Below are 23,350 nucleotides of genomic sequence, written 5' to 3'. Positions count from 1 at the left end.
TCTACATGCGCTTGGGTACTTCCACGCAAAATCCCGCAGCAAGCACAGGAGGGCAAGAGCAAAGGTCTGAAGCCAGAAGATGGGGCTGCTGTACAGCTTGGGAACGATGCCGTGGAACTCGGGAGAAAAGGGGATCATAGGGGCGACTGTGCCGTAGACAGCGATGAAGATCCACCAAATGGCCATGGAGCCGGGAATGGCAATGACATGGTACTTGGTCCAGTTGCTGGTGACAAGGCCGGCCTTGCCGAGGACCGTGAGGAGGACGGGCGCGTAGAGGGCGGTACCCCACATCCAGTGGCCGGCGATCTGACCGTTCTCGAGTATCAGGTCGCCGTGCCAGATGAGCTCGCCAAAGACGTAAAGGATGATGGAGTGGTAGACGGCGTTGAGAAGCCATTCGATGAACACCTTCATACGGAAAAACTGGTTCTGCTGGCCCATGCTGTACAGTTGAGGGTACCGATCGAGGAGGCGCGCCGAGATGAACTGATCAAGAATACCGAGGGCCAGGGGAGGAAGAACGGTATAGAAGACGTTGTAAAAGGTGAGTGTCCACGATTCGTAAATGACCGCACCTGAGAAGACGTTGCGGAAAGTGTACTAAAAAAGTCAGCGGAGAATTTATGTGCATCGGGGTGGGGGGGCATACCCAGAACTGTGTCATGTACAGAGTAATGTTCTTGTAGAACGAGTACAGAATGGTCTTGGCCACACGCTGATAACTCCACGCGCCGTGAACGAGGAGAAGCTTCTTCAAGAACCTGAACTGGGCGATTGAGACATCGGCACTGCGAGCGGCCTGCAAACCCTCCTCACCACTGATGCCGACACCGATATGAGCGGCCTGGATCATTGAGACATCATTTGCACCGTCACCAATGGCCAGCAGGATGGACTCCTTCTGGTATTTCTTGACGAGCTTGACAACCAGGGCCTTTTGTAAGGGCGAAACACGACAGCAAATGACTGCTTTGCACATGATGGCAAGATCCAGGAACATCTTCTCGAGATCCTTCTCGAGAGCATACGTCAAGGACTTGCCGTCGATGACAAGAGCAAGCGTCTCGAGCTCAATGGTCCGATCACCTTGAGCGCGAATGGCCTCGAGCTTCTTTTCGATATTGTCACGAGTCGCCGCGGCGGATTCTTCGTTGATGATGAGAAGCATCATCTCCTCGGAAAGAAGTTTGCAACTCATGCCAATGTTGATGGCCGTCTCTTGCCGATCACCAGTGAGGACCCAGACTTTGATGTTGGCCTCTTGGAGAGTGTGGATAGTCTCGGGGACGCCGTCCTGAAGACGATCCTCAATGGCTGTGGCGCCGAGGAGGAAGAAGTCGTGTTCGATCATCTCAGAGGCCTTATCGAGCTCATCCGCACGGTTGCCGCCGACTGTAGTAGCCGCCTTCTCGTATACTTGGTTCCATTCTTGAAACTCCTGCTCGGAAACCTCACGCATGGCAAGGCAGAGTGTTCGCAGACCTTCCGAAGCATATTCTTCCAGGTGCGTCAGGGTTTGTTCAACGTGAGGGTTATTCTCATTCAGGCGTTCGAGGATGACTGTGTCGGCACCCTTGCAGTAGACGCGGATGACGCCATCGGGGCACCGGTAGATGGTGGACATGCGCTTTCGCGTAGAGTTGAATTCGCAAACCGCCAAGAGTTCGTACTCGAGAGTCTGGCCGTCGACCTCAATGAAGACGGCCTTGGGCTTGCGGTCAGTAAAGGTATAGCCGAGCGTGGCGGCGCCGTCAACGAGGGCACCTTCGTCCGGCGATGCAGCTTGGTACTTGATCTTGCCTCCCTTCTCGTCGCCCTTTTCGGGGATGACGGTGTGGCAAGTCGCCAACAAGGCGAGGAAATGATCGATAGCCGGTGCGGATGAGTGGTTCTTGCGGTTCTCCTTAAGGCGCTTATAGTCATGTAGGCCGACCTCCACCCCGTCTTGGATTGTTGCCCTCCGATCCTCGGGAACCTCGTCAGCGTACTGAATGCCAGCAATCGATGCCTGTTTAAACTCCATCATGTTGCAAGTTAAGGTGCCCGTCTTGTCAGAGAAGACAAACTCTACCATGCCCAATTCCTCCACCAGGTTGGAGGTGCGGCAGTTGGCAGGGGTGTCATTCCTGTCATAGTACATGTCCAAATCGTCATTGATGAGGATACCGTGCCAGTACTTGACCATCTCTACCGTAACGAAGAGCGAGATGGGAACAAGAGACGAAAACAGAACCCAGTAGGTGACCATGTCCTTGAAGAAAGTCTCGGCGATCTTTCCTGCCGTGTCCGGTTGGTCGAGCATGAGATATGAAATGGCATCACCCTCGACTCTCCGGATGATGAGATCGCCGACGGTACTGATGATACTCAGGACCATAAGAATTCCGACAAGCAGTAGTACGAGCGTGTTGAGCTTCTTCTCGACCTTGGTGCGCTTGATGGGTGCCGCAGTCGCGTTACGCATGAGTTTTGTTTCGTGGCCGGTGAAAACAACAACACCATGGATCCAAGGTGTGTTTCGGAGGGTTGCGCCGCGGAGAAGCAGCTGCTCCGGGTTCAGGGGTAATTCCTTCTCGCCTCCGCCTGTCTGCATGGTGAGAGTGGCCTCGTACGTGTACAAGCTGCTGTTGGGCTGTTCAGACTTCATCCTACCGCCGAGTCGGCTCAGTTCGCTGGAGCTGACCATCTGGCATGTTTCGGGCAGTGCCTGCTTGATCTTCAAGTTGGTCTCGCCGTCCAAATTGGCGGTTTCGATATAGCATAGACCTTCGGGCTCGGAACTGGCCAAGAGGACGATGTCTGCGGGGAAAGGCTCCTCTGACTCGACGCGGACGATGTCGCCGACAGCCACGTTGATCCATTTGGTCTCCTCAAAGGTCGAGCCGCGCAAGACCTGCGCTCGAGACGTGTTGAGAGCCGCATCAGCCTGTTTCCTGCGGTAGTCCTCCACCAGTTCCTTACCCGCAGATACCATGAGCACGGCAACGAGAGGAATAATCGTGGTAAATCGATTTGTTGGGGAGAGGCCGGGGATCTGCTGCAGTGCGGCGGTGAAGAGGAAAAAGACGTTGGCAATCTTGGAGAATTGTTCGAGAAGGAACTTGGGAAGGAAGGTCGCGACATTGTACTTGGCCGTAGAGACGTGGTTGTTGACGTACTTGTTGGCCGCATTCGCAGGTGGATTGTTGAGGTGGATGATTCTCGGGCCCAGGGTCGATGGATCTGGCTTGCTGCGGCCGAAGCCGAACTTGAAGTTGCCCATGTCGAACTTCTTGTCGCGTTTCGGGGGCTCGATGCCGCTCGAGTCTGCTCTGCTGTGACCTCCTCCGCCTGCTCCTCCGCCGCCGCCGCCAGGTTCTGTCAGGGGGAGATCCATCTCCGAGTACCCTTGGCCCATACCGAGCCTGTTCTTCATCTTGCCGAAGAAGCCGCCGCCCATGCTCAGGACGCTGTTACGGTTCCTCGCACTATGGTGGGCGGCCGCATCGGCGCCGCCGCCATTGAGAGCTCCACCCTGGTGGTAGAACGAGTCCCCGTCGGCCGGGTAGTCGTCAAAGTCGTCTGCGTATCGTTGGTAGTTGCCCAAATCGGAAGTTTGGCTGTATTGGCGCCCGCTGCGACTGTAGGGGGCTGACACGTTGTTGTTGTTGTTGTTGGAAGAGGAAGACTGGCCTGGGCCGCCAGGTTGAGATCCAGTGCCATGCTGTCTCGACTGGCCGGCGCCGATGAAGTCATCGTAGGATACAGAGGGCCGGCCCTGATCCTGACCAGATTCCTGGTCGCGGGTATATGTGCGCATCAAGTCATCATCGTTCAAGGTCGACCTTTTGTCCTCCGGCCGTACACTGGGTTGGTCATTCTTCCAGGTCGAGGAGTAGGTCATGCGATGGGGCGCCTGGAGAACTTCCCGTGGGTCGTCCAGCCATGCGTGAGGCGGGTGGATGTTTCCAGCGATCAATGCGATGATGCCTCTATTCGCGACATTCGGAAACGCTGGGGATGTATCGTAGGTTTCAGCAGCGACGGGCTTCGCGGATCGAAAAAAAAATGCTGGCGTTGACTGCGACTGTCGGCGTGGACGGTGAGGGGAGGGGGGGGCACGTCTGTCGCCGGTGGGCAAAGAATCGTAGCTGGTCGTCGAGTGGCAGGAGAGCTTTGGGTGATGGTCGTGAAAACGCTCGTGTATGCTGATGAAGGATCGAGCCGATCAATGCTGGGCGAGATGAGATGGAAAAGCGAACCGAGTCGTATTCGTCGCGAGCACAGCCTCCTTTGTGGTTGGTGCAGCAGACCAGAAACCTCAGGTAAGTACCAGGAAGGTAGGTCCCTTAGGCAGGCAGCTTTCTGGGGGGGTGGCTGCCAGCGCGCGCAAGTGGGCTCTGCTTGTGCTCTACGTAAGCCTCGAGGGGCTGGGCTGGCGTGTTGTGCCGCCGTCGCGCTGTTGGGCTGAATCCGAATTGGAGGCTTGGACAGCGTCTGTGGGGGTGTTCAGGTATTTGCTGCCGATGACGGTTGTTGGAGATGTTTCGCTTTTTTGCAAAACCGATACAGATCAGACCTCGAGGCAAGGGAGAGCAGTCAATGGCCTTTTTTTCGATCGTCTGTGTCTGGCTGTCAAACAGGATCCGGGGACGTGTGAAGAACAGGCGCACGGCGGAAGCTGAAGCTTGGCCCCAGGCCCAGGGGCAAGCAAGGCAGGCGACGTGGAAGGGCCCACACTTGACCATTGCTATTTGCGGCTCCTAGTGGCCCGGTGCCCCCCTGGTGGCCTCTCCCTGGCCGCTGACTGGTGGGTGCATCGTGTTCTGTTCGCTGTGTTCTGTTTCGGCCCACCAGAGCACCAGCCACACGGTGACTTCATATTTCTGCGTCTCAGGGGTTTGCCGCCACACAACGGGCGAGCTTTTGCCAGACGAGCCTGTCATGGCAGCCATGGCTGCGCCTGCCACTATCAGCAGCCCTGTTCATTGTAGCCTAGGCCATCTCCATCCTCCTGCACATCATCATCTTGGGTTTCGTGATCATTTGGATGCAAGGAACATCCCAATGCCATCTACCATTGTGCCTTGCCATGATCATATCTGGGTATCCATCAAGGCACGCTGTACCTGCTGCGAGCCCTGTCATACTCTCGGTGTCAGAATCCACGCCACCACAGTATGGATTCTTGACAAACCAGTAAAAGACATCTCCAACGGCAACGACGGCAGAAGACCCCCTTGATAGGCCCCGTCAGCGTGTCTTGTCTCCTCCCAATCGGCCGAAAATGCAGCAGCTCGCATCTCGAGCCACGGTTGCCGGGTGGAAACCCTTCTGGACGACTGGCATGCGGGGAAGAGGATAGGGGCATGCTAAAGCCGTGGAACCCGAACGCACTTCGACCCCGAGTGTCCCACTGTCTCACTCCTGGGCATCTGGACATCGCCTGCCAGACTGTGCAGACCACCTGCGCACTCATTTGACTCCGGGATAGCCGCATCAGATGAAAAATGGACTACTCGCTACAGAACCACGACTCCTACATTGGGCAGTCTGTCACCGACCTGCCTACACCCGCATTGGTCATCAGCAAGCGCATCGTGGAGCGGAATATCGCGCAGCTCAACCGCGATGTAGATGCTGTAGGGGTAGCCTTCAGGCCTCATGTCAAGACTCTCAAGGTGCCGCTCACAGACGAGGAGGGCGTAGAAGGCAGCCTGTTGACTGATGTCTTGCTTGGCAGTGTCTCGAAATCACTCGTATGATGTTGCGTCATGGCAAGAATCGCAAAATCATCGCTTCGACCATCCCTGAAATTGAAGGCGCATTGCCACTCGTGAAGGAAGGCCTTCTTGACGAAGTACGCATTGTCTCCATAACACTTGTGAGCACATTTGGGACGTGTATCAGATCTCCTGACTTTGCTAGGCCATCTACGGTCTCCCCATCGCCCCCTCAAAGCTTCCCCGCCTTGCCGCCCTTCGCGACCAGATCCGTATCGTCCTACTTCTCGACCATGACGATCAGGTCACCCATCTCGAGTCCTTCGCGGCCTCGTCTCCCTGGGATGTTCTCATCAAGATTGACGTCGGTACCCGCCGCGCCGGCATCCCCGCCTCGTCCCCTCGCCTCGCCGCCCTCGTAGCCCGCGTCGAGTCATCCTCCGCCGCGAACCTGCTTGGCTTCTACGCGCACGCCACCCACTCCTACGCCGGCCGCACGCAGGAAGCCGCCGAGAGCTACCTCAGCGCCGAGGTCGAGGGTGTGCTCGCCGGCGCCCGCCTGCTCCCCGCCGACCGGCCCCTTCTCCTCTCCGTCGGCAGCACCCCGACAGCCCACGTCGTGCGCAGCCTCCGCGCCGCTGCCCCCGCCAACGTCACCATCGAGCTGCACGCCGGCAACTTCCCCTGCAACGACCTGCAGCAGGTCGCCACAGGTCTCGTGGCGCCCGACCGTCAGGCCCTGCGGCTCATGGCCGAGGTGTGCAGCGTGTATCCCGAGCGCAACGAGGTCCTCGTCAACGCGGGCACTGTGGCCGTCTCCAAAGAGACGCACGCGCAGCCCGGCTTCGGCGACGTCGTGGGCAAGCCCGGCTGGTTCGTCAAGTGGATGTCGCAGGAGCACGGCATCGTCGGCGTTGCCGACGGCGTAGAGGCTGCGGCGACGGTGGCGGTGGCGGAGGAGGAGTTCAAGGTCGGCGACAAGGTGATGCTGCATGTTGCGCACGCATGCATCACGGCGGCAAACCACCATGCGTTCTACGTAGTAGACGAGCAGGATGTTGTGAGGGAGACGTGGGTTCCTTGGAAGGGCTGGTAAACTTACAACTTCTGTAGATGGAGCCAATAAGTCAAGACATTGTTCTGCTCCGTGATTGTCATGTTTGGACCATTTGTTGTCTGTAGACCCACGTCCGGTCAGGTTACGAGCTTCACGCTGTACTTGGGTCCGAGCACTGGATGTCCTGATCCAGGGGGGAAGCGAGTGAGGTTTTGAAGCCGCCCCTTCTATCATACCCGGCATCCGGTTCGATTCAGGATAATCCCCAAACCAGGAGACAAAGTGTCAAGGGTGGCCAGTAGCACAGAAGTCCCTCCTTCCTCGTGCTAAGATTGTACAATTCCCGCATTCGAATCGGGCAGTCAGACGTCGAAGGGACCGAACGGATCGACTGGGTGTCAAATGTTATCCAGGCCTTCTCGTCATGTGGGCGTGCGTGCGGCAAAGTTGATCGAGGCCGCTTGCAACCTGCGCTGACACAGAGCAGCAGGAAATTTCAAGTACCAACACACCGTCCAGGGAAAGAGGGAATCAATATACCCCTGACTACAAAGAGATTGCCGAAGAGCTGCCTCGCCATGCTGGAGGCGGCGCAATCGGCTGGATAGGTGAGGCCGCGGCAACCTCTTCATGCCACACAACCACGACAAGCAGAGGATCACAAAGTCACTTCTTGTTCGTATTCGCACCACTCAGCCCAGAATTGACAGCCAGTACCGTTTGTCCATAGCTCTCTTTTTAAACTCTAGCCTGGGCTGTATCCTCGCCCCGGCGTCTTGACTTCACAGCAACAAGTAATTGCGGGTCCCCCTTCTCTTATTCGTATTCGCGCTGCTAAGCTAGGCGTATTCGCGACACCACAGGCAAAAGGAGCCAGCAGCTGGCGTATTCGCAAGCCTATCAGAGGAAACGGAGAATTACATTTGATGTTTCTGCAGCTTGTTGGCTTCAAGAGTCAATTGAGCGCGGCGTATTCGCACCTATTTCCTGGAATCTGCTCTCCTCGTCCGCTTCGAGCACTGTGATTTTCCGGCGTATTCGCAAATGTGATAGAGGGATGCCGCAGCGCCGTCTCCCAGCTGGCGTATTCGCATGCCGCAGTAGGGATTCCGGGTTTCAGTTTCAAGAGACTATCTCGACCAAAGAGTAAGATTACTCGTGAATGGCTTTGGCCGAGGTGAATCGAGTTCACGAGCACATATAAGACTCGGCCTTTGTGTCCCATCGTCAGTATCACAAGCATCCCACAATTCAACAGCACCAGCGATTATTTCCCGTCGTTCCGGTTTTACCTGTTGCCTATCTTTCAGCTTCAACAACCGCCACCAAGATGGTCTCCTCCAAAGCTTCGAACCTCCAGCCTGAGGACCACAGCCGAGATGCAGCGTTCAACAAGATCATGCACGGCAAAACAGCGCAACTCAAGGGCGGCGTGTCGGCCATGTTCAGCAAGGACGCCGCCGCCAAAAAGCTCGCCGTCGACGAGTACTTCAAGCACTTTGACAACAAGCCAGCCGACGCTGAGACGGCAACCGACCGCGAGGCGCGTGTTGCAGACTACGCCAGCCTGACACGCCAGTAAGTTCATCATTTATACTCAACTTGGCTCCTCGAAACCAACGTGGTCATCGTTAAGGAGACTCTGGGATCAGTTGATGCGTCTCAGATGAGGACCCGGCGGCCACGGAAAGATGGGAGAAAAGAAAGGGCCAATAGAGAAGGAGGAAACAGAGGAGAACACAGAAATAAGGCTGACAACGACCTTCACAGTTACTACAACCTCGCAACGGACCTCTACGAATATGGCTGGTGCCAGTCGTTCCACTTCTGCCGATTCGCCATCGGCGAGGGGTTCGAGAAGGCCATTGCCCGCCACGAGCATTACCTCGCACACCGCATGCACATCGCTGAGGGCGCGCGTGTTCTCGACGTGGGCTGCGGCGTCGGCGGGCCGGCCAGGCAGATCGCCACATTCACGGGGGCGCACGTGACGGGCCTCAACAATAACGACTACCAGATTGACCGGGCGACGCATTACGCGACCCAGGCCAAGATGGCAGACCGCCTGGAGTTCGTCAAGGGCGACTTCATGCAGATGCCGTTTCCGGACAACAGCTTCGATGCCGTGTACGCGATCGAGGCGACTGTGCACGCATCGCGGCTCGAGGGAGTGTACTCGGAGATCCAGCGGGTGCTGAAGCCTGGCGGCGTGTTCGGCGTGTACGAATGGCTCATGACCGACGCATACGACAACGACAAGGTGGAGCATCGGCGGGTGCGTCTCGACATTGAAGTCGGTAGCGGCATTGCCAACATGGTGTCGAGGAAGGAGGGCCTCGCGGCGATGGAGGCGGCCGGGTTTGAGCTGCTTCACCACAGAGGACCTCGCGGACAGGCCGGACCCTCTGCCTTGGTACGGCCCGCTGTCTGGCGAGCTCAAGTTCACGCAGTCGGCCATGGACATTGTGAAGAGCATTGGCATGACGCGCTGGGGACGAGCCGTCGGCCACCAATTCATGGGTGCCATGGAAACGCTGCGCCTGGCGCCGGCGGGCACGCAGAAGACAGCGTTCGCGCTGGCGAGGGCGTCGGATGGGCTCGTCGAGGGTGGCAAGCAGAAGCTGTTCACGCCGATGTACCTGATGGTCGGACGCAAGCCTGCACAGCCATGAGTCGCGGGCACGACGTAGTTAGTGGACGATGTAACTGATAGACGGGGGGTTTCTGGGGAACGGAAGGAGTCGGCAGTGATGACGACGGCAGCGAATGGGGTCGACTGGGGTAAACACTGGGGTAGAAACAAATGATAGGAGGATCGACCCTGACATGTCGTGATAATGATGGGCTGATGGTCAGCGCCAACCGGGCAGGCCGAGACTAAAAAGATAATCGACTACATTTCTCAGTTGCTGTGTTGCGTATTGCGTGTTGCGTGTTGCGGGTTGGTGTCGAGGAGTCGGAAGGCGGTCGGGATCGGAAGAGGCTCGGCGCCATGTCGTCGGAACGAGAATCCGGGGGAGTGATAGCGGCGCGCGGTACTAGTCAAGGGCGTTTGTCGATCGAAAACAAATGCGCCAGGGTGTAGTACAATAGGATGTCGGCGGCTTATCAGGAGCTTGGACACAGGGCTGGACAACTGGTGCGGCCAACACGGGACCAGCGGACTCGGAATGGCAATCCGATGGTCGGTTGTGGAAATTTTTAGATAGGGCGTATGGTCAGAAGGCGAGGGGGGGAGGGGGCGAGATTTGATACGAAGCTTCCAAGAAACGAGAGGCATTTACGTCGTCTGGTGTGTTGCAGACTGACTCGTTTGGATTCTTGATGATGATTTCTGAGGATCATGTTGCGCTTGATCGTGGATCTGATGAACTGGATTTTCCTCTGCCTCCTATCGACTGGTACGAAATCATTCAATTTGGGGAGACAGCTATGGGGGAAGCTACTAAGGGAAAGAGTTGGGGATTTGGAGAAACGTGCGGGCAGCGACAGAGCAGAGCACTCTTGCCCCTGTTGCGATGCCGCGTCTAGCCTTCCATTGCCTTACCTGGTGGATACCGCGGCAGGTGCTAGCTGCTAGGTAGGGAAGTAGGTACCGCGCCTGGGCACTTATTTGTTACCTGAGGCAGGCCCTACCGTAGAAAAAATGAAAAATGCTCCGAGTGCAGTGTCCTCGTTCGCCCCCAAAAAGTCTAGGCGACGCCGCAAGCGCAAGCCACGGCGCCCAAACTGGCTTGGCTGCTGTGCTGGTCCCGCGAGCAGTGAAAGTGACCCTGGAGTGCCGAAGAAGACGAAATCCCATGTCTCGGAAGGCAAGGTACCTGACTGAACCACATCTGCCACCTCAACATTCCAACGGGCCACTCTCTATCTCTCCAATCCGCACGCTCCCAGCGTATATCCTCGTTGCCTGCAGAGTACGAATCCACCTAGCTGCCCTTCTCGGACTGAACCCCTGCTCCGCATGCTGTTGCATGGAAACGGACGCCGGCCTCTGACCAGATCGCGTGCAGCCCGCCACGCTGCCAGATAAGCTACCCATTTTCCCCAATCACCAACCGCCGCTCATGCCCTGAATCGGTCATCTCATCCACCTCGTCTCCATGGCCTCCGCAGTCTCTGACACATTGAGGGATCTACAGTGGGAACCATGTGCCACCTGAGCTGCCTCATTGGGTCTAGGTCTCCCTCGACGCCTTTCTTGGCGCTGCGTCCGCCTCTTGGATATCGTGTCTTGGCTTTCCCAAGCCCGCCCGCAGAACCTGGTCAAAATGCTGGGGTAGAACGTCACCCCGCAGCCCTCGACGAGACGCGACGCCCCGAACGGCGGCACTTTGTCGGCCTCCCACGGCCCAAGTACCACGAACGGTGCGATCAAGCTTCTCCAAGCCGGATGCAAGCCAGCCACACATAAACCCTGGGCACCCTCCCTCTCCCCCGTTGGCTCCTCCCCCTTCCAAGCCCGACCCCAAGACGTGTCCAAGAGGTTAAGAGATCTTCGCCCGCCTTGGTCTTTTACCGTTTCCTTCTCTTCTTCAGTCTCGTACCTACCTCCCCCCCTTACGTCTCTCTTCCATTGTTGCTATCCAACTGCTGGCCGACTTGGAAGTCGACTGATACTCGCGAGACGCCAACATGGAGAAGGGATACGACTCCCACTCGCCCCGCGGCGCACCAGACGTGGAGCACCGAGGCGATGCTGTCGAGTTTGCTGGCGACGTCAATTTCAAGACACTAAATGACGGAACCCCCGATCTTGTCGCCCAGAATGATCAACTACACCGTGGTCTGAAGAGCCGACACATTCAGTTCCTCGCCCTCGGTGGTGCGTGAGTACTACCCTCTTCCCTGTTTTTTTTTTTTTTTTTACTGACCAGCCTCAAGCATCGGAACTGGTCTCTTCGTCGGCTCGGGCGCCATTCTGTCAGTCGTCGGTCCAGCCCCCCTCTTCATGGGCTACCTATCCATGATGCTCATCGTCTGGAACATCATGAACGAGCTCGGCGAGATGGCAACATATCTTCCTCTCAAGGGCATTTCCATCCCTTACTTTGTCGAGCGATTTGTCGAGCCCAGCCTAGGATTCGCCGCCGGTTGGAATTACTGGTACGCCTATGCCATGCTCGTCGGCGCCGAGGCCTCGGCCGGCGCCATCCTTCTTGACTATTGGAACACACCCGTGCCTGCTGCCGTCTGGATCACCATCATCCTCCTCGTCACGCTGGCTCTCAACATTTTTGCCGTTTCCATCTTTGGTGAAGCCGAGTTCTGGTTCGCCAGCATCAAGCTCCTCACCATCCTCGGTCTCATCATGACGAGTCTCGTCATCATGCTCGGCGGCGCCCCTGACGGCGACCGCAAGGGCTTCCGCTACTGGAACAACCCCGGTGCCTTCAAACCCTACATGGCTGACGGCAGCACCGGTCGCTTCCTCGCCTACTGGTCCGGCTTCTCGCGCGCCGGTTTCGCCTTCATCACCTCGCCCGAACTGATTGCCCTGGCCGCCGGTGAGACTGTCGCCCCCCGTCGCAACGTGCCCAAGGCCGCGCGGCGCTTCATCTACCGCCTTGCCATCTTCTACGGCCTCGGCTCCCTCATGATCGGCGTCATTGTTCCCTCCGACAACCCCAACCTGCTGAACCCCGACTCCAACGCCAACTCGTCGCCCTGGGTCATCGGCATTCAGCTTGCCGGCATCGGCGTTCTCAACCACATCATCAACGCTGCTATTCTGACTTCGGCGTGGTCAGCCGGCAACGCCTTCCTCTACTCTGGCAGCCGTATTCTCTACAGTCTCTCCCTCAACGGCCAGGCGCCCAAGTTCTGCGCCCGCACCAGCAAGAACGGCGTCCCTTACGTCGCCATCCTCTGCACCTGGTCTATCGGCCTGCTCGCCTACCTCAACGTCAGCACCAACGGTGCCACCGTCTTCACATGGTTCATGAACATCAGCACCATCAGCGGCTACATTGCCTGGATCGTTGTCATGATCACCTATATCCGCTTCCGCAAGGCCATGATTTTCCACAACATGATGCACCGCATGCCCTACAAGACGCCGCTGCAGCCCTACGCCACTTGGATCTGCCTTGTTGTGCTCATCATCCTGACTCTGACCAACGGCTTCCAGCTCTTCTTCCCCGGCCAGTTTGATGTTCAAGACTTCCTGGCCGCCTACATCACGATCCCCATCTTCCTTGTGCTCTACCTCGGCCACAAGCTCTGGTTCCGCACGCCGCTGGCGCGCAAGATTGCCGACGTGGATGTTGTCACCGGTGTCAAGGAGATGGAGGAGCTCGCCGCCATGGACGTTGAGCCCGTTGCGAAGAACTGGCTGCAGAAGGTGTGGTTCTGGATCGCATAAGAGAGCGCATGGGAGGGGCAGAAAAGCGAGCTTCGTTTATTTTTAGTTTACAATCTTACGTTCAATGACAATTTTGTTTTTTGTCTTGAATCAATTCTTCAAAATACTTGACATTGGTGATACTGTGATGCTCAAAGGGCCGCGGTTGAAATGCACAGCTCTGGACATCCCATGTGGGGCAGCATCTGGTCGCGCCGAGATCGTTATCTTATCATAAGTCGTCATCCTCCAAGCGCCTCCCCAAGGACCTCCCCAACCTCGGAAGAGCCCTTGCGCCAAACACCACCATCACAACTCACCTACCATTTATCCATCATCGATATTCGCCCTCCCCAGAGAAAGAGAGCAGAGAAATGGTCTGCTCCAAGTGTCAAAAACTCGGCAAGGGCGCCACGACCCTCGCCACCCCGACCGTCAAGAAGAAGTCGGAACTCTACCACGGCTCGGCCGCCGCCTCCTCGTCCGCGGCCGGCGGCACAAAGTCGGCGACACTCGGTCAGACGGGCATCGGCAAGAGCAAGCTCCTCTCCAAGGCGGCCAAGAACCCGTACGCGCAGTACTCGAGCGCCTGCGGCAAGTGCAAGACGCGCGTCGCGCAGGGCCACGCGCTGTGCCAGTCGTGCGCGTACCGGGCCGACTCGTGCGCCGGGTGCGGCAAGGCGAACAAGAAGAAGGGGTCTGCGCCGGCGGTGGCGGGGCAGAAGTTTACGCTCAAGTGAAGGGGTGGTTCAGGGCGTGGGACGCAATCTGAAGCGATCGTGTTTTGAATGAGCTGGTGCGGCTGCGGATGCCACGAGGGCGCTGTGCGGCACCTTTGCTGGAGGGTCTCTCGTCTTGGTTGGGTGAGACGGCTGGGGCGCGCTTCTCGCAGTTGTTCGTGCGAGGCTTGTGCCTGGACTGCTGGCGGGGACACGCGGCACGCTGGGCGAGGGACCGGTCTCGTCACCAGGCTATCTGGAATACAATTCCACCGGCGGCACCACAGGCCGTCAGGTCGATAGAAGAGGTCAGCGTGGCTGGCGAGCCCCGATGAGCCGAGTCGTCCCTTATGGGACATTTGTGCGAGGAGCTTCCTCTGGTCGCCTTGAGAGCCTGCAATCATGGCCTATAGAAGGACATCTCAAAACTCGAGAAGTTGGTTTCACTACCAAGAGGTGGTGAATGACACAGTTGAGCATAATATACATGGGTTATCGAAGGAGAGGGGCTAAGGTATCATGGAGGCGTTCAATAAACACAACTATCGATCTATGCAGCATCCTTTCCGCTGATTGAACAAGTGACTGCATAGCGTCGTACTGTTCAAACATCCATGAATCATCAATTGCTAGACTATCTTGCGTAAAACCTAAACTTCCACCATCGTGCATGCCCTCAAAGAGCAGCCTTGACGCCAGCCGCCTTGCCCTCAATCTTCTCAGCAAACCACGCCTTCAGCATGGCGTTGATCTCGTCCGCCCTCTGCCACAGCGCCCAGTGTCCGGCGTCGACCGACTTGGTCGTCAGGTCGTCAAAGTGCGCGCCCATGCCCTTGGCCATCTCGGGCGTCAGCGCCAAGTCCTTGGTGGCCGAAGCAAAGAAGCACGGCACCTCGAACCGCCAGCCCTTTTCGACAAACGGCTGCTCGTCGGCAAACGCGAGCTCGCGCGTGCGGTACCAGTTCAGCGGGCCGTGGAGGCCGTTGCGCGCAAAGTTCTCGACGTAGTGGTCCTCCTCCTCCTTGGACACGTGGGGCGAGGAGCCGACCTGGCCGAAGAGGTCAAACTTGAAGCCCTTTTCGGCGCTGAAGCCGAACTGGCCGTCCGGGGTGCGGCCGCCGTAGATGCTGACGAGGGTCTGGCGGATGTCGTCGGTTGTCTTGACGTTGGCCTCGACGTCGCCGCTGATGAACTGCAGCTGGTAGCGGAAGGTCGGCAGGCGGCCCGAGTTGACGAGGGACTCGAGGCTGAAGTAGCGCGGGTTGGGCGGGAAGTAGGGCGTGCAGATAGAGAAGACACCGACCACGAGCTCCAGGTGGTACATGGCCGTGCGCCAGACGAGGGAGCCGCCCCAGTCGTGGCCGCCGAGGACGACTCTGGGGTTGGGGCCGAGGACGGCCTCGGCGAGGGCTGCCAAGTCGTGGGCCATCTCCTTCTGGGTGTAGGGCTCAATGCCGTCAGGAGCGTCGGTGTGACCGTAGCCGAGCGTGTCGGGGGCGATGACTTCGTAGCCCATGGCCTGGAGCTGGGGGATCTGGTAGCGCCAGCCAAAGCTGAAGTCGGGGAAGCCGTGCACCAGGAGGACGGCACCCTTGGGCGTCTCACCGCCCTCGGGCTTGCCATGGAGATACGAGTAGGTCTTGCCCCTGACCTTGGCCTCCTTACGTTCGACGCGCGGGTCGTTGGGCACGAGTTTGGATGTCGACATGGTGGGATTTGGGGTATGTGGATTGGTGACGGTGCTTGGTGGTGAGGGGTAGGTGTGAGGAGGGGTTGAAGCAAGCTCGAGGCGAACAATACTCGAAGGGGAACTAGTCGGCTTTCCTCTCCCCCCTCCCATTATATATATACATATCCTGCGCCCAGGCACGTACAAAAACCGGTCAGGGCAAGGATAGGGGCAGGTGACAAATGAAGCTGCCTGTTCCGTCAACATAACGCATACCGTGATGGGGCCTCAACGTCACCAAAGGTCTATCATAGGCGCGAGAACTCCGCCAGAGCCTGGTTGTCTTGCACCCCAGCTTAGTATGGCCATGGCAACCGAGCCTGGTTCGATAAGTCACGGCGCCTTGTTTGTGGTTCGAGCAAATTGTACTTATCGAAATCTGCATCGGCGGGTCATCGCCAACCATTCAAGGAGGCTGCCGTTGTGTTCCACTGTGTGGTCTACGATGGACGCAGAACGATCTTCGCTACATAGCTCGACCCACAAGCCTCGGCTTTGGTCTTGCGTAGACTACTAATCGGGACGGCGATTGTCGAATCGGGTACGCCGTTCAGTGGCGGCAGGGGTCTAACATCAACAGCTCGAGTAATGCACAAGCGGGGACCTTCACTGGCCTCAAGAAACAAGGTATACACAGTTCCTATGAAGTGGCAGATGCGTGATTCATTTTGTGAGTGTCGATCAAAAAACACGCCGAAGTCAACGCCGGACGCTTTTTTTTCTTCTCAAGCCAGTGGGTATCGCAGAAAGGGGAGAAATGACCGAAGAGGAAGAAGATTTACATCTTGCCAGCAATTCGGGCTCCAAAACGAACTGTCAATGGAAATCATTAGTACATCACCGTATCCTCCTCGGCCTCGACGACGTCATCGCCGGGCTCATCCTGCTGGTGTGCGTCGTGCATTTGCACACTTTTCGCTACGGACGATTCGTTGGTAGCTTCTGCAGGAACAGGAAGCGTCACAGTTGCCGGTGCAGAGCCCGTCACATCTGAGGGCGCCGCGGAGGGGGCAGGCGCAGGAGCTGAACTGACGGCAGCGTCTGGCTCCTTTTTATCATATTGCGATGTGCTCAGCCTCCTGTGGCCATGCGCTCGGTCGTGTTGGTGTCTGCGGAGAGCGAACTCCTCCACCTCCCTTGCGATTGTCGCTTTGGCGTCTGCGATCTGGTCGTCGAGTATATCGTCTTGCGCTCGGGTGAACTTCCACGGCTGGTAATACTGTTGATGCAGTCAGCAACGCAACTGGACGCGTGTGGGCTCGACGGAACATACGATTCGAGGCTCGGCTTTGGTCTGTAATGAGTGAGCTCTCGCTAGCATATTCGCGTGCCTCGTTTTCATCTATCGTCGTGTAAGCTCTCTAGCCTCGAGTGCGCGATGCGACGCTGCCAAGCGTGGCGGCAGACTCACCACTTTCTCCTCAAAATTGATCTGCTCAGCTCTCCGGACTTGGGTGATTCTGGAGAGCCTCTCGGCAGACCTCTTTTCGGCCTCGAGCTTTTGCTTCTGTACCCTCTCCTGCTGCCTCTGCTCAATTTCGCGCCGTCGCTTCAACTGGGCGCCGCCTCCAGACTGGTTCAGTGTGCCGAGCAATCCGCCAAACAGTCGCTTTCCACGCTTCTTCTCTTCGTCTTTGGACACAGCGTTTCCGCGCCGGCCGCGATCGTCTGGCGCATCGTGGTGGTGCAGGTCGCGCGTGTCTGGCCTCGAGCTTGCGCTCGTGTGAGACATGCGCCGGGCGTCATGTGCGCGGTCATCGGGCGAATCAACCTTTGGTCGCTTTGTCGCATCATCTCTGTCGTCGTCTGCCGGCGATGCTTTGCGTTTTTGTGGTGTGGGATCTACTGTCGGCTTGGTCGGGCTGGAGGCCAGCTCCTGTTTGACGGGGGTCCTGCTGACAATTAGTACCTGGTACCATTGCTGAAGGCTCCAGAGCAGACTCACTCTGCGACGTCGGCCATTCTTGTCGCTCGATATTCGCTGGTCTCCCGGGTCTTCGCAAGCGCAAGCGACGCAAGAAGTAGGTCGATACAAACTAGTGTCGAGGTAGGAACGGAACAGTGCACCTGGGTTCCCAAGGCTCGATCCAGACAAAGGAATTCGAGCTTCGGCAGCTCAAGCTCTCGACGTTGCCCCACCTCGGCACACTTGAACCAATGACATCAATCGACACATGCGGCATCGCGGAAGAAGTGGCAAGGCTGAGGAATCAACGTTGTTGCTTTCTTTTGCCCGACAACCCCAGACATCGTTCTCCTCCAACTCCCTACCACCTAGCGCACGATCGCAGCCATCTTTCTCTCTCTCCACCTACGCATCGCAAGTCACTCCAACACTTCCAAACGCCTCCTCCCGTTCGTCATGTCGCGCCATCACCCGTAAGTCCTCCCCCTTTCCCTGAAGACTGTCCCCTACTGACATGCCTCCCCAGCGATCTCGTCATGTGCCGCAAGCAGCCCGGCGTCGCCATTGGTCGCCTCTGCGACAAGTGCGACGGCAAGTGTCCCGTCTGCGATTCCTACGTGCGCCCCACGGCCGTTGTCCGCATCTGCGACGAGTGCAGCTTCGGCAACTACCAGAACAAGTGCGTCGTCTGCGGCGGCGAGGGCATCTCGGACGCCCACTACTGCTTCGAATGCACGCGCCTCGAGAAGGACCGCGACGGCTGCCCGAAGATCATAAACCTCGGCAGCTCGCGGACGGATCTGTTCTATCAGAAAAAAACGAATCGATCAGCAAATTACTAGTGAGCGGGGAGGCCCGGGTTCGGGGCAGGAATCGTCCTTTTTTTTGGGGGGGGGGGGGCCAGCGGTGGCAGCGTGCAGGGTGTTTCGTTGGGCGCCTGCTACGCTTGCGTCCCAAGTATGCTACGAGGGCATGGAGGCAAGACTCTTGGGCGGAGAACAACCTGACGATCGGGCGGTTGGCACTCAAGGAGACGGCACTGGACAGACAGACTGGCGTACCACAGGAAGGAGTTTGGCGTTTTTGGCAATGATGTGAAGCATCGGGTCATGTGCATGGCGCATCTAGGAACAGTAGATTCAAAAAAAAAGATATACCCACGTGGGTGAATGGCCCGAGAAATGCATCTTGGAGAGTGCTCGTAAATTCATGATTACCAAATAGAATGAATCGCCCAAAAGGGGCCAACTCCGCCCATATTCCTTGAATCTCATCGTACACCAGCGACCCGTGAAAGGGGCCATCTCATATATAACTCACCTTGACGCCCATGCCCGCCGTCGCCTTAATCTTGTTCCAGCTATTCCCCAGCACCCGCTGCATGCGCTCGCGAATGTTCTTCTGCCCGACCATCAGCAGCAGGCCCACGACAAAGGCGATGAGCCGCATCAGTAGCATAGGATTCGCCCTGAAAGACGCGCCGAGCTGCTCGATCAAGCCTGCGAGGCGGCTCACGACCATGGTCGCCCGCGCGCCGAAGCCGGAGGCCGGAACGACGGCCTTGGCCTTCGGCCGCGCCGTACCGCCGCCCCTCGCATTCGACGGTCCGGATGCGCCGGACTGCGTGCGCCCGGTGCGAGATCCTCTGCCCGAACCGGCGTGACTAGGCGTCCTCTCGATGCCGTAGTCCACCTCGCTGCCTTCCCGCCGGGCCCTCTCGTCCTCGAGCCTCTTGCGTTCCCGCTCCTCATTCTCGGCCCTCAGGCGTTTCGCCTCCTCGATGTCTCGTCGCAGCTGCTCCTCCTCTTCCCGCTGCGCCTCGAGCTCCCGCCTCTCGGCCTCGAGCTGCTCCTCCTGGAGGCTCTGCAGGGCTTGGAGGAAGGCCTCCCGGCGCTCCTCGTCGAGGACAGAGCTCACGTTGATAAACTCCCGAGCGTAGTCCCACTCGTTATTACGCAGCAGCACGTGCAGCGTGTACAGCTCGAGGATCTTGACGCGGGCGTTCAAGTCGCGCGGCGTATCCGTGCCGCCTGTACGCTTGGCAGGCGACCTGTGACGCGAGCGCATGCGGTGGTGCGGCGAGTCCGAGAATCGATTCGTCAGATCGAGATTTGGCGCCGTCGACGCGGCCAAGTAGCTCTCGAGCCTCTGCTGGTTCAGCATTTGGGTCCTTGCGTGGGCGAGGAGCAAGGTGGCACTGTGCGTTTGTTCGTCAGTTGGCGGTCCATCATCTTCGAGGCGGCAGGTGTAGCAGCTGGGGACAGACAGAGCACCGGGGGGGATGAAAACTCACAGGTTGATCACAACATCACAGTCGACGTCGCCCTCGACGCCGTGGTAGCCGTCGCGCACGACTTCCTCCCAGATCTCGCCGTCCCTCACTTTTGCGCAGAGAGCTCGCCACTCCTGGCTCCCGAACGCATCCTTTCCCTCGTCGGGGTCCAGTTCGACAATGGCGTTCAGAATGGTGGAGGTAGAGGACAAAACTTTGGAGCGCATCGAACGCGAAGCGCAGGCGACGGGAGCTAACTCGACTGGCTCGGCATCCGCGAGGGCGGGGAGCGGCTGGATCACGGGCAGAATGGTCGAGAGAGCCTCGGGCAGTCGGCGGGTCAGGAAGAGGGTGGACGCCTGTTTGTAGGTTTTGGAGATCTGGGACGACTGTGGCCTCGGTGATGGTGACGGCAGCGAGGAGACGGAGCTCGCGAGCATATGAGAGTGGAAAGCGTCGGGCGCGCTGGTGCGTGGACTCAGAGTCGCGGTATAGGAACCATTGACCGACATGGTGGCAGGCAGTGGTAGGGTTGGGGGGCGCAGAGAGAGAGGGGGGGTTGCTTTACTAGTAGATCGGGGTTTGTTGCTGGCATTGACGGGGAGAAATGAGTGGGATTGGTTATTATGTGTCGGTCGGTGTCGGGCGGAGAATGAGAATGAGAGCCATTGTCTGGGGGTGGGCACGCGTTCGTTTCGTGGTCGGGGTCGCCAGTTGACAAAGTAGAGAGGTCAGCGGCATGTGGTTCGGGTCGGGACACGGCGGTGTCAACATTCCACAAGCACGATTTCGCTTCTCGGCCTTGGGTGTTTAGCCTCGGCACCTTGAGATGGAGGTGGTCAACTGCTTGACCACAGGCTGACTGGGGGGGGGCATCTACCTAGGTGCTTAGGTGCCTGCCTGTAATAAGGCACATAGGTACCTACCTATCTTAGGTAAGCCAGACAGAATAGACAGGTACACTGAATGATCGCTGATCGCCACAGCGCTCTGAGGTACCGTCCTGACCTCCACAACCTCGACGAACTCAGCCGCATCGGGCTAGCCTCCGAGCTGTAATTGGGCGGGGCGCCTGACGGCCTTCCTCTTCAACAACGTCCGACCCTCCATCACGGAGATCACGACTGTATAGAAGGTATTATTTCATGCATGAACGCCTGCTACCCCTTCTGCCAAGTCTCTCTCTCGGCTCTCCAAATGCCGAGGTTCTCCCCTGAAAGGCGACCCTTACCCCAGCTTTTTCCTCCTTAGCCCCTGACTGGCGCTGCCGTCTGCCCCATGTTGCGCCTTACAGGCACAGAACGCACATGACCTCTGTGAGATTGGTCAACCGAGCACATGATATAGAGAAATGCCCCTGCATGGCTCACAGACGTCACAGCTCTCTATGAAGTGAATCTCAACGCATAGCATTTTCGTTTCCTGTCTCCTTCCAAGATCAGCCTTGGGTGTTGACATACCCAAGATGCCTCATCCTCGGGACAGCCAGTGAACGGTTCTCGAATCTCACGTCTCTTTAAACATTCAATCCATATCGAATTAGACACTTCTTCAACAACTTTGACTTCGGTGCCAGTAGACAGGGATGCATGGTGGTGAGCGTCTGTATTACGCCTGCCCTCTACAGACCTAGCGCCAGCACGCTCTCAAGCAACCATGGCTCTTTCATCGAGCGAACAAGCACATTTTCAGAAGCAAATCTTCTCAGATACCATAAGGAGTAATATTCAGATGCTTTGTTTGCACAGCTCACTGCTGTCTAAGCACACCACAAGTGAGGAGCCATGGATAAGGCTTTGGCTACCTAACATTCTTCAACTTGTTCCTTGTGCGATGTTTTGCGTGATGCTTCACATCCAAGAGCTCACGCAACAAGACTCTTAAGCATTCTCAAATCTCACCTCATCTGCTTGTGGTTTGACTTGGGAGGGTCGCTTACATCAACAGTATCGCCCCGACGACTCCACGTCTCCGCTCAGCACGACCACGACGATGATACGGGCAGTTACACGTAGCTGAAGAATCTTACGGGGCAAGCAGGAAAACCTCGCTCTTCCCTTCTATGCTTGTCTCGTTTGTTCTTTCTCTTCCTCTTCTTCTTCATGTCGCACTCAGGACCAGCCACGATACCATCCATATCCCCCACCGCTGGACATGGATGTCAACTCGCAGAACTTCTGGCTTGTCCTGCCTGGACTTCTCCAGAGCCTGGCTGACTGCGATTTCGCCGTCATCGACTTGGAGATGTCTGGTGGCGTCACTGACCGTGACGAGTCGCGGTACAGTGGTCTCTCAGGCAAGGAGCTGTCGTACGCCATGGCCGCCCACGCTGCCACGCAGTACAACATCCTCGAATTTGGACTGACCTTGATCAAGAACCCCAAGAACAAGAGTAAGGGCCTGACAACAGATAGCCGAGACGCGCTGACATGGACTGCTGTCTATAGACTCAGAGTTCGTGACGACCACGTACGACTTTGCCGTCAACAACCTCTTCCTCCAAGACACCAGAGACGAGTATATCTTCCAGCGCTCGCAGGAGCGCGTCATCAACTTCTCCGTCACTGCCCTCGACTTCTTCAAGAAGAAGGGCGTCGACCCCATGACCCTCAACGGCTTTGAAGGCGAACATCGGGCCGGCGTCCCGTTTCTGAGCCGCAAGGAGCGTGAAGAGGCCATGGAGCAGGCCATCCGCGCCAGAAACTTCACGCGGGTGGGCTGCGATGAGATGGACATCCCGGCCCGCACTTTCTACGAAGACAATGCCGAGCTCATCAGAAAGTGGTATAATGCCAAGCCCGTATGTGCCACCAGTTCGGAAGCAGAACCCGTCTTAACACGCCTTGATAGCGCCCCAACTCCCAGGTCATCATGTTGCATCCACGATCGACCCGCGTCTCGCTCTATAGACGTCTCGTCGCTGAAATCCTCGAGGAGTACCCTGACTGCTTCATGGAGCCGTTCTACTCCTACGGAATGCGCATCTCTGTCAAGACCGCCGAGACTCTGAAGATTGAGGACGAGGTGAGTCTCCCCCTCGTGCTCTGCTGCACTTGCTGATCATGCTTTTAAACTATGTTTAGAAACGTCAGGTTAGGGTCAACGCTCGTGAAGCCACCATCAAGAAGCAGGCCCTGTCTCAGCATCGTCTTTGAAGCCCTCTGCGGCGGCAACTTTCTGGATCTCATCGACACGGTCGAGCTATCTGCCACGCTCGCGGCGTGCCCCGGCTGGCGCAACAACGTCGGCGACCTCCAGCGGCACCTCAACAAGTGCCAGACGGCGCTGCGGGCCAAGCGTCCGGTCCTGGTCGGCCACAACATGGTGTACGACCTGACGTTCCTCTACGACGCGTTCGTGGGCTGCCTGCCGGCGACGCTCGCCGGGTTCCAGTTCAGGCTCTTGGCCATCTTCCCGCGCATCATCGACACGAAGGTCCTGGCCGTCCACATCAACCACGTCGACGGCAACGACCCGCTGGGCGCCCTCTACAACGACTTCAAGCACGGGCGACCCGAGATCACCCATGCTCTCGGCTTTGGCTACAACGTGGACCAGGGCCGTGCCCACTCGGCTGGCTTCGACAGTGCGTCCCCGGCTCCCCCCAGACCTGGGCTGT

General features: G+C 57.7%; 10 protein-coding genes across 10 annotated transcripts in view; 6 read left to right on the top strand and 4 right to left on the bottom strand.

Moving 5' to 3' along the window:
• Positions 1 to 3,886, bottom strand: part of VDBG_08912 (phospholipid-transporting ATPase) — a gene marked incomplete at both ends in the record, with an annotated part of 4,231 nt that extends 345 nt beyond the window's left edge. The window contains 2 exons of the mRNA XM_003001070.1: positions 6 to 603; positions 653 to 3,886. Of these exons, the coding sequence (XP_003001116.1) occupies positions 6 to 603; positions 653 to 3,886 (3,832 nt within the window). The remainder of the gene's footprint in view (positions 1 to 5; positions 604 to 652) is intronic.
• A 1,606-nt stretch (positions 3,887 to 5,492) lies between these two features.
• VDBG_08911 (conserved hypothetical protein) lies at positions 5,493 to 6,801 on the top strand (the record flags this gene model as incomplete). Its single annotated transcript, XM_003001069.1, has 3 exons — positions 5,493 to 5,663; positions 5,726 to 5,842; positions 5,911 to 6,801. 3 exons carry the CDS (start codon positions 5,493 to 5,495, stop codon positions 6,799 to 6,801), a joined length of 1,179 nt encoding a protein of 392 aa, XP_003001115.1.
• Positions 6,802 to 8,092: 1,291 nt separating this feature from the next.
• VDBG_08910 (sterol 24-C-methyltransferase) lies at positions 8,093 to 9,472 on the top strand (the record flags this gene model as incomplete). The annotated part of the gene is made up of 2 exons (XM_003001068.1): positions 8,093 to 8,340; positions 8,533 to 9,472. The coding sequence occupies 2 exons, from the start codon at positions 8,093 to 8,095 to the stop codon at positions 9,470 to 9,472; spliced, it is 1,188 nt and encodes a 395-aa protein (XP_003001114.1).
• A 1,925-nt stretch (positions 9,473 to 11,397) lies between these two features.
• On the top strand, positions 11,398 to 13,126 carry VDBG_08909 (proline-specific permease; the record flags this gene model as incomplete). Its single annotated transcript, XM_003001067.1, has 2 exons — positions 11,398 to 11,591; positions 11,647 to 13,126. The coding sequence occupies 2 exons, from the start codon at positions 11,398 to 11,400 to the stop codon at positions 13,124 to 13,126; spliced, it is 1,674 nt and encodes a 557-aa protein (XP_003001113.1).
• Positions 13,127 to 13,479: 353 nt separating this feature from the next.
• On the top strand, positions 13,480 to 13,845 carry VDBG_08908 (cript family protein; the record flags this gene model as incomplete). Its single annotated transcript, XM_003001066.1, has 1 exon — positions 13,480 to 13,845. The coding sequence occupies one exon, from the start codon at positions 13,480 to 13,482 to the stop codon at positions 13,843 to 13,845; it is 366 nt and encodes a 121-aa protein (XP_003001112.1).
• A 655-nt stretch (positions 13,846 to 14,500) lies between these two features.
• On the bottom strand, positions 14,501 to 15,532 carry VDBG_08907 (epoxide hydrolase; the record flags this gene model as incomplete). The annotated part of the gene is made up of 1 exon (XM_003001065.1): positions 14,501 to 15,532. The coding sequence occupies one exon, from the start codon at positions 15,530 to 15,532 to the stop codon at positions 14,501 to 14,503; it is 1,032 nt and encodes a 343-aa protein (XP_003001111.1).
• Positions 15,533 to 16,382: 850 nt separating this feature from the next.
• On the bottom strand, positions 16,383 to 17,515 carry VDBG_08906 (predicted protein; the record flags this gene model as incomplete). Its single annotated transcript, XM_003001064.1, has 4 exons — positions 16,383 to 16,772; positions 16,827 to 16,895; positions 16,965 to 17,445; positions 17,499 to 17,515. The coding sequence occupies 4 exons, from the start codon at positions 17,513 to 17,515 to the stop codon at positions 16,383 to 16,385; spliced, it is 957 nt and encodes a 318-aa protein (XP_003001110.1).
• Positions 17,516 to 17,915: 400 nt separating this feature from the next.
• Positions 17,916 to 18,301, top strand: VDBG_08905 (pre-mRNA-splicing factor ini1; the record flags this gene model as incomplete). Its single annotated transcript, XM_003001063.1, has 2 exons — positions 17,916 to 17,932; positions 17,986 to 18,301. 2 exons carry the CDS (start codon positions 17,916 to 17,918, stop codon positions 18,299 to 18,301), a joined length of 333 nt encoding a protein of 110 aa, XP_003001109.1.
• Positions 18,302 to 18,764: 463 nt separating this feature from the next.
• On the bottom strand, positions 18,765 to 20,243 carry VDBG_08904 (peroxin 26; the record flags this gene model as incomplete). The annotated part of the gene is made up of 2 exons (XM_003001062.1): positions 18,765 to 19,656; positions 19,753 to 20,243. 2 exons carry the CDS (start codon positions 20,241 to 20,243, stop codon positions 18,765 to 18,767), a joined length of 1,383 nt encoding a protein of 460 aa, XP_003001108.1.
• A 1,642-nt stretch (positions 20,244 to 21,885) lies between these two features.
• The window catches only part of VDBG_08903 (predicted protein), a gene marked incomplete at both ends in the record, with an annotated part of 2,073 nt that continues 608 nt past the window's right edge, over positions 21,886 to 23,350 (top strand). The window contains 4 exons of the mRNA XM_003001061.1: positions 21,886 to 22,123; positions 22,179 to 22,531; positions 22,582 to 22,755; positions 22,846 to 23,317. Coding sequence (XP_003001107.1) covers positions 21,886 to 22,123; positions 22,179 to 22,531; positions 22,582 to 22,755; positions 22,846 to 23,317 — 1,237 coding nt within the window. The remainder of the gene's footprint in view (positions 22,124 to 22,178; positions 22,532 to 22,581; positions 22,756 to 22,845; positions 23,318 to 23,350) is intronic.

Source organism: Verticillium alfalfae, genomic scaffold (genome assembly GCF_000150825.1).
Source record: "Verticillium alfalfae VaMs.102 supercont1.13 genomic scaffold, whole genome shotgun sequence".
NCBI lineage: Eukaryota > Fungi > Ascomycota > Sordariomycetes > Glomerellales > Plectosphaerellaceae > Verticillium > Verticillium alfalfae.
The sequence above is the reverse complement of the archived record's forward strand: the minus strand, read 5'-3'. Positions and strand labels throughout refer to the sequence as shown.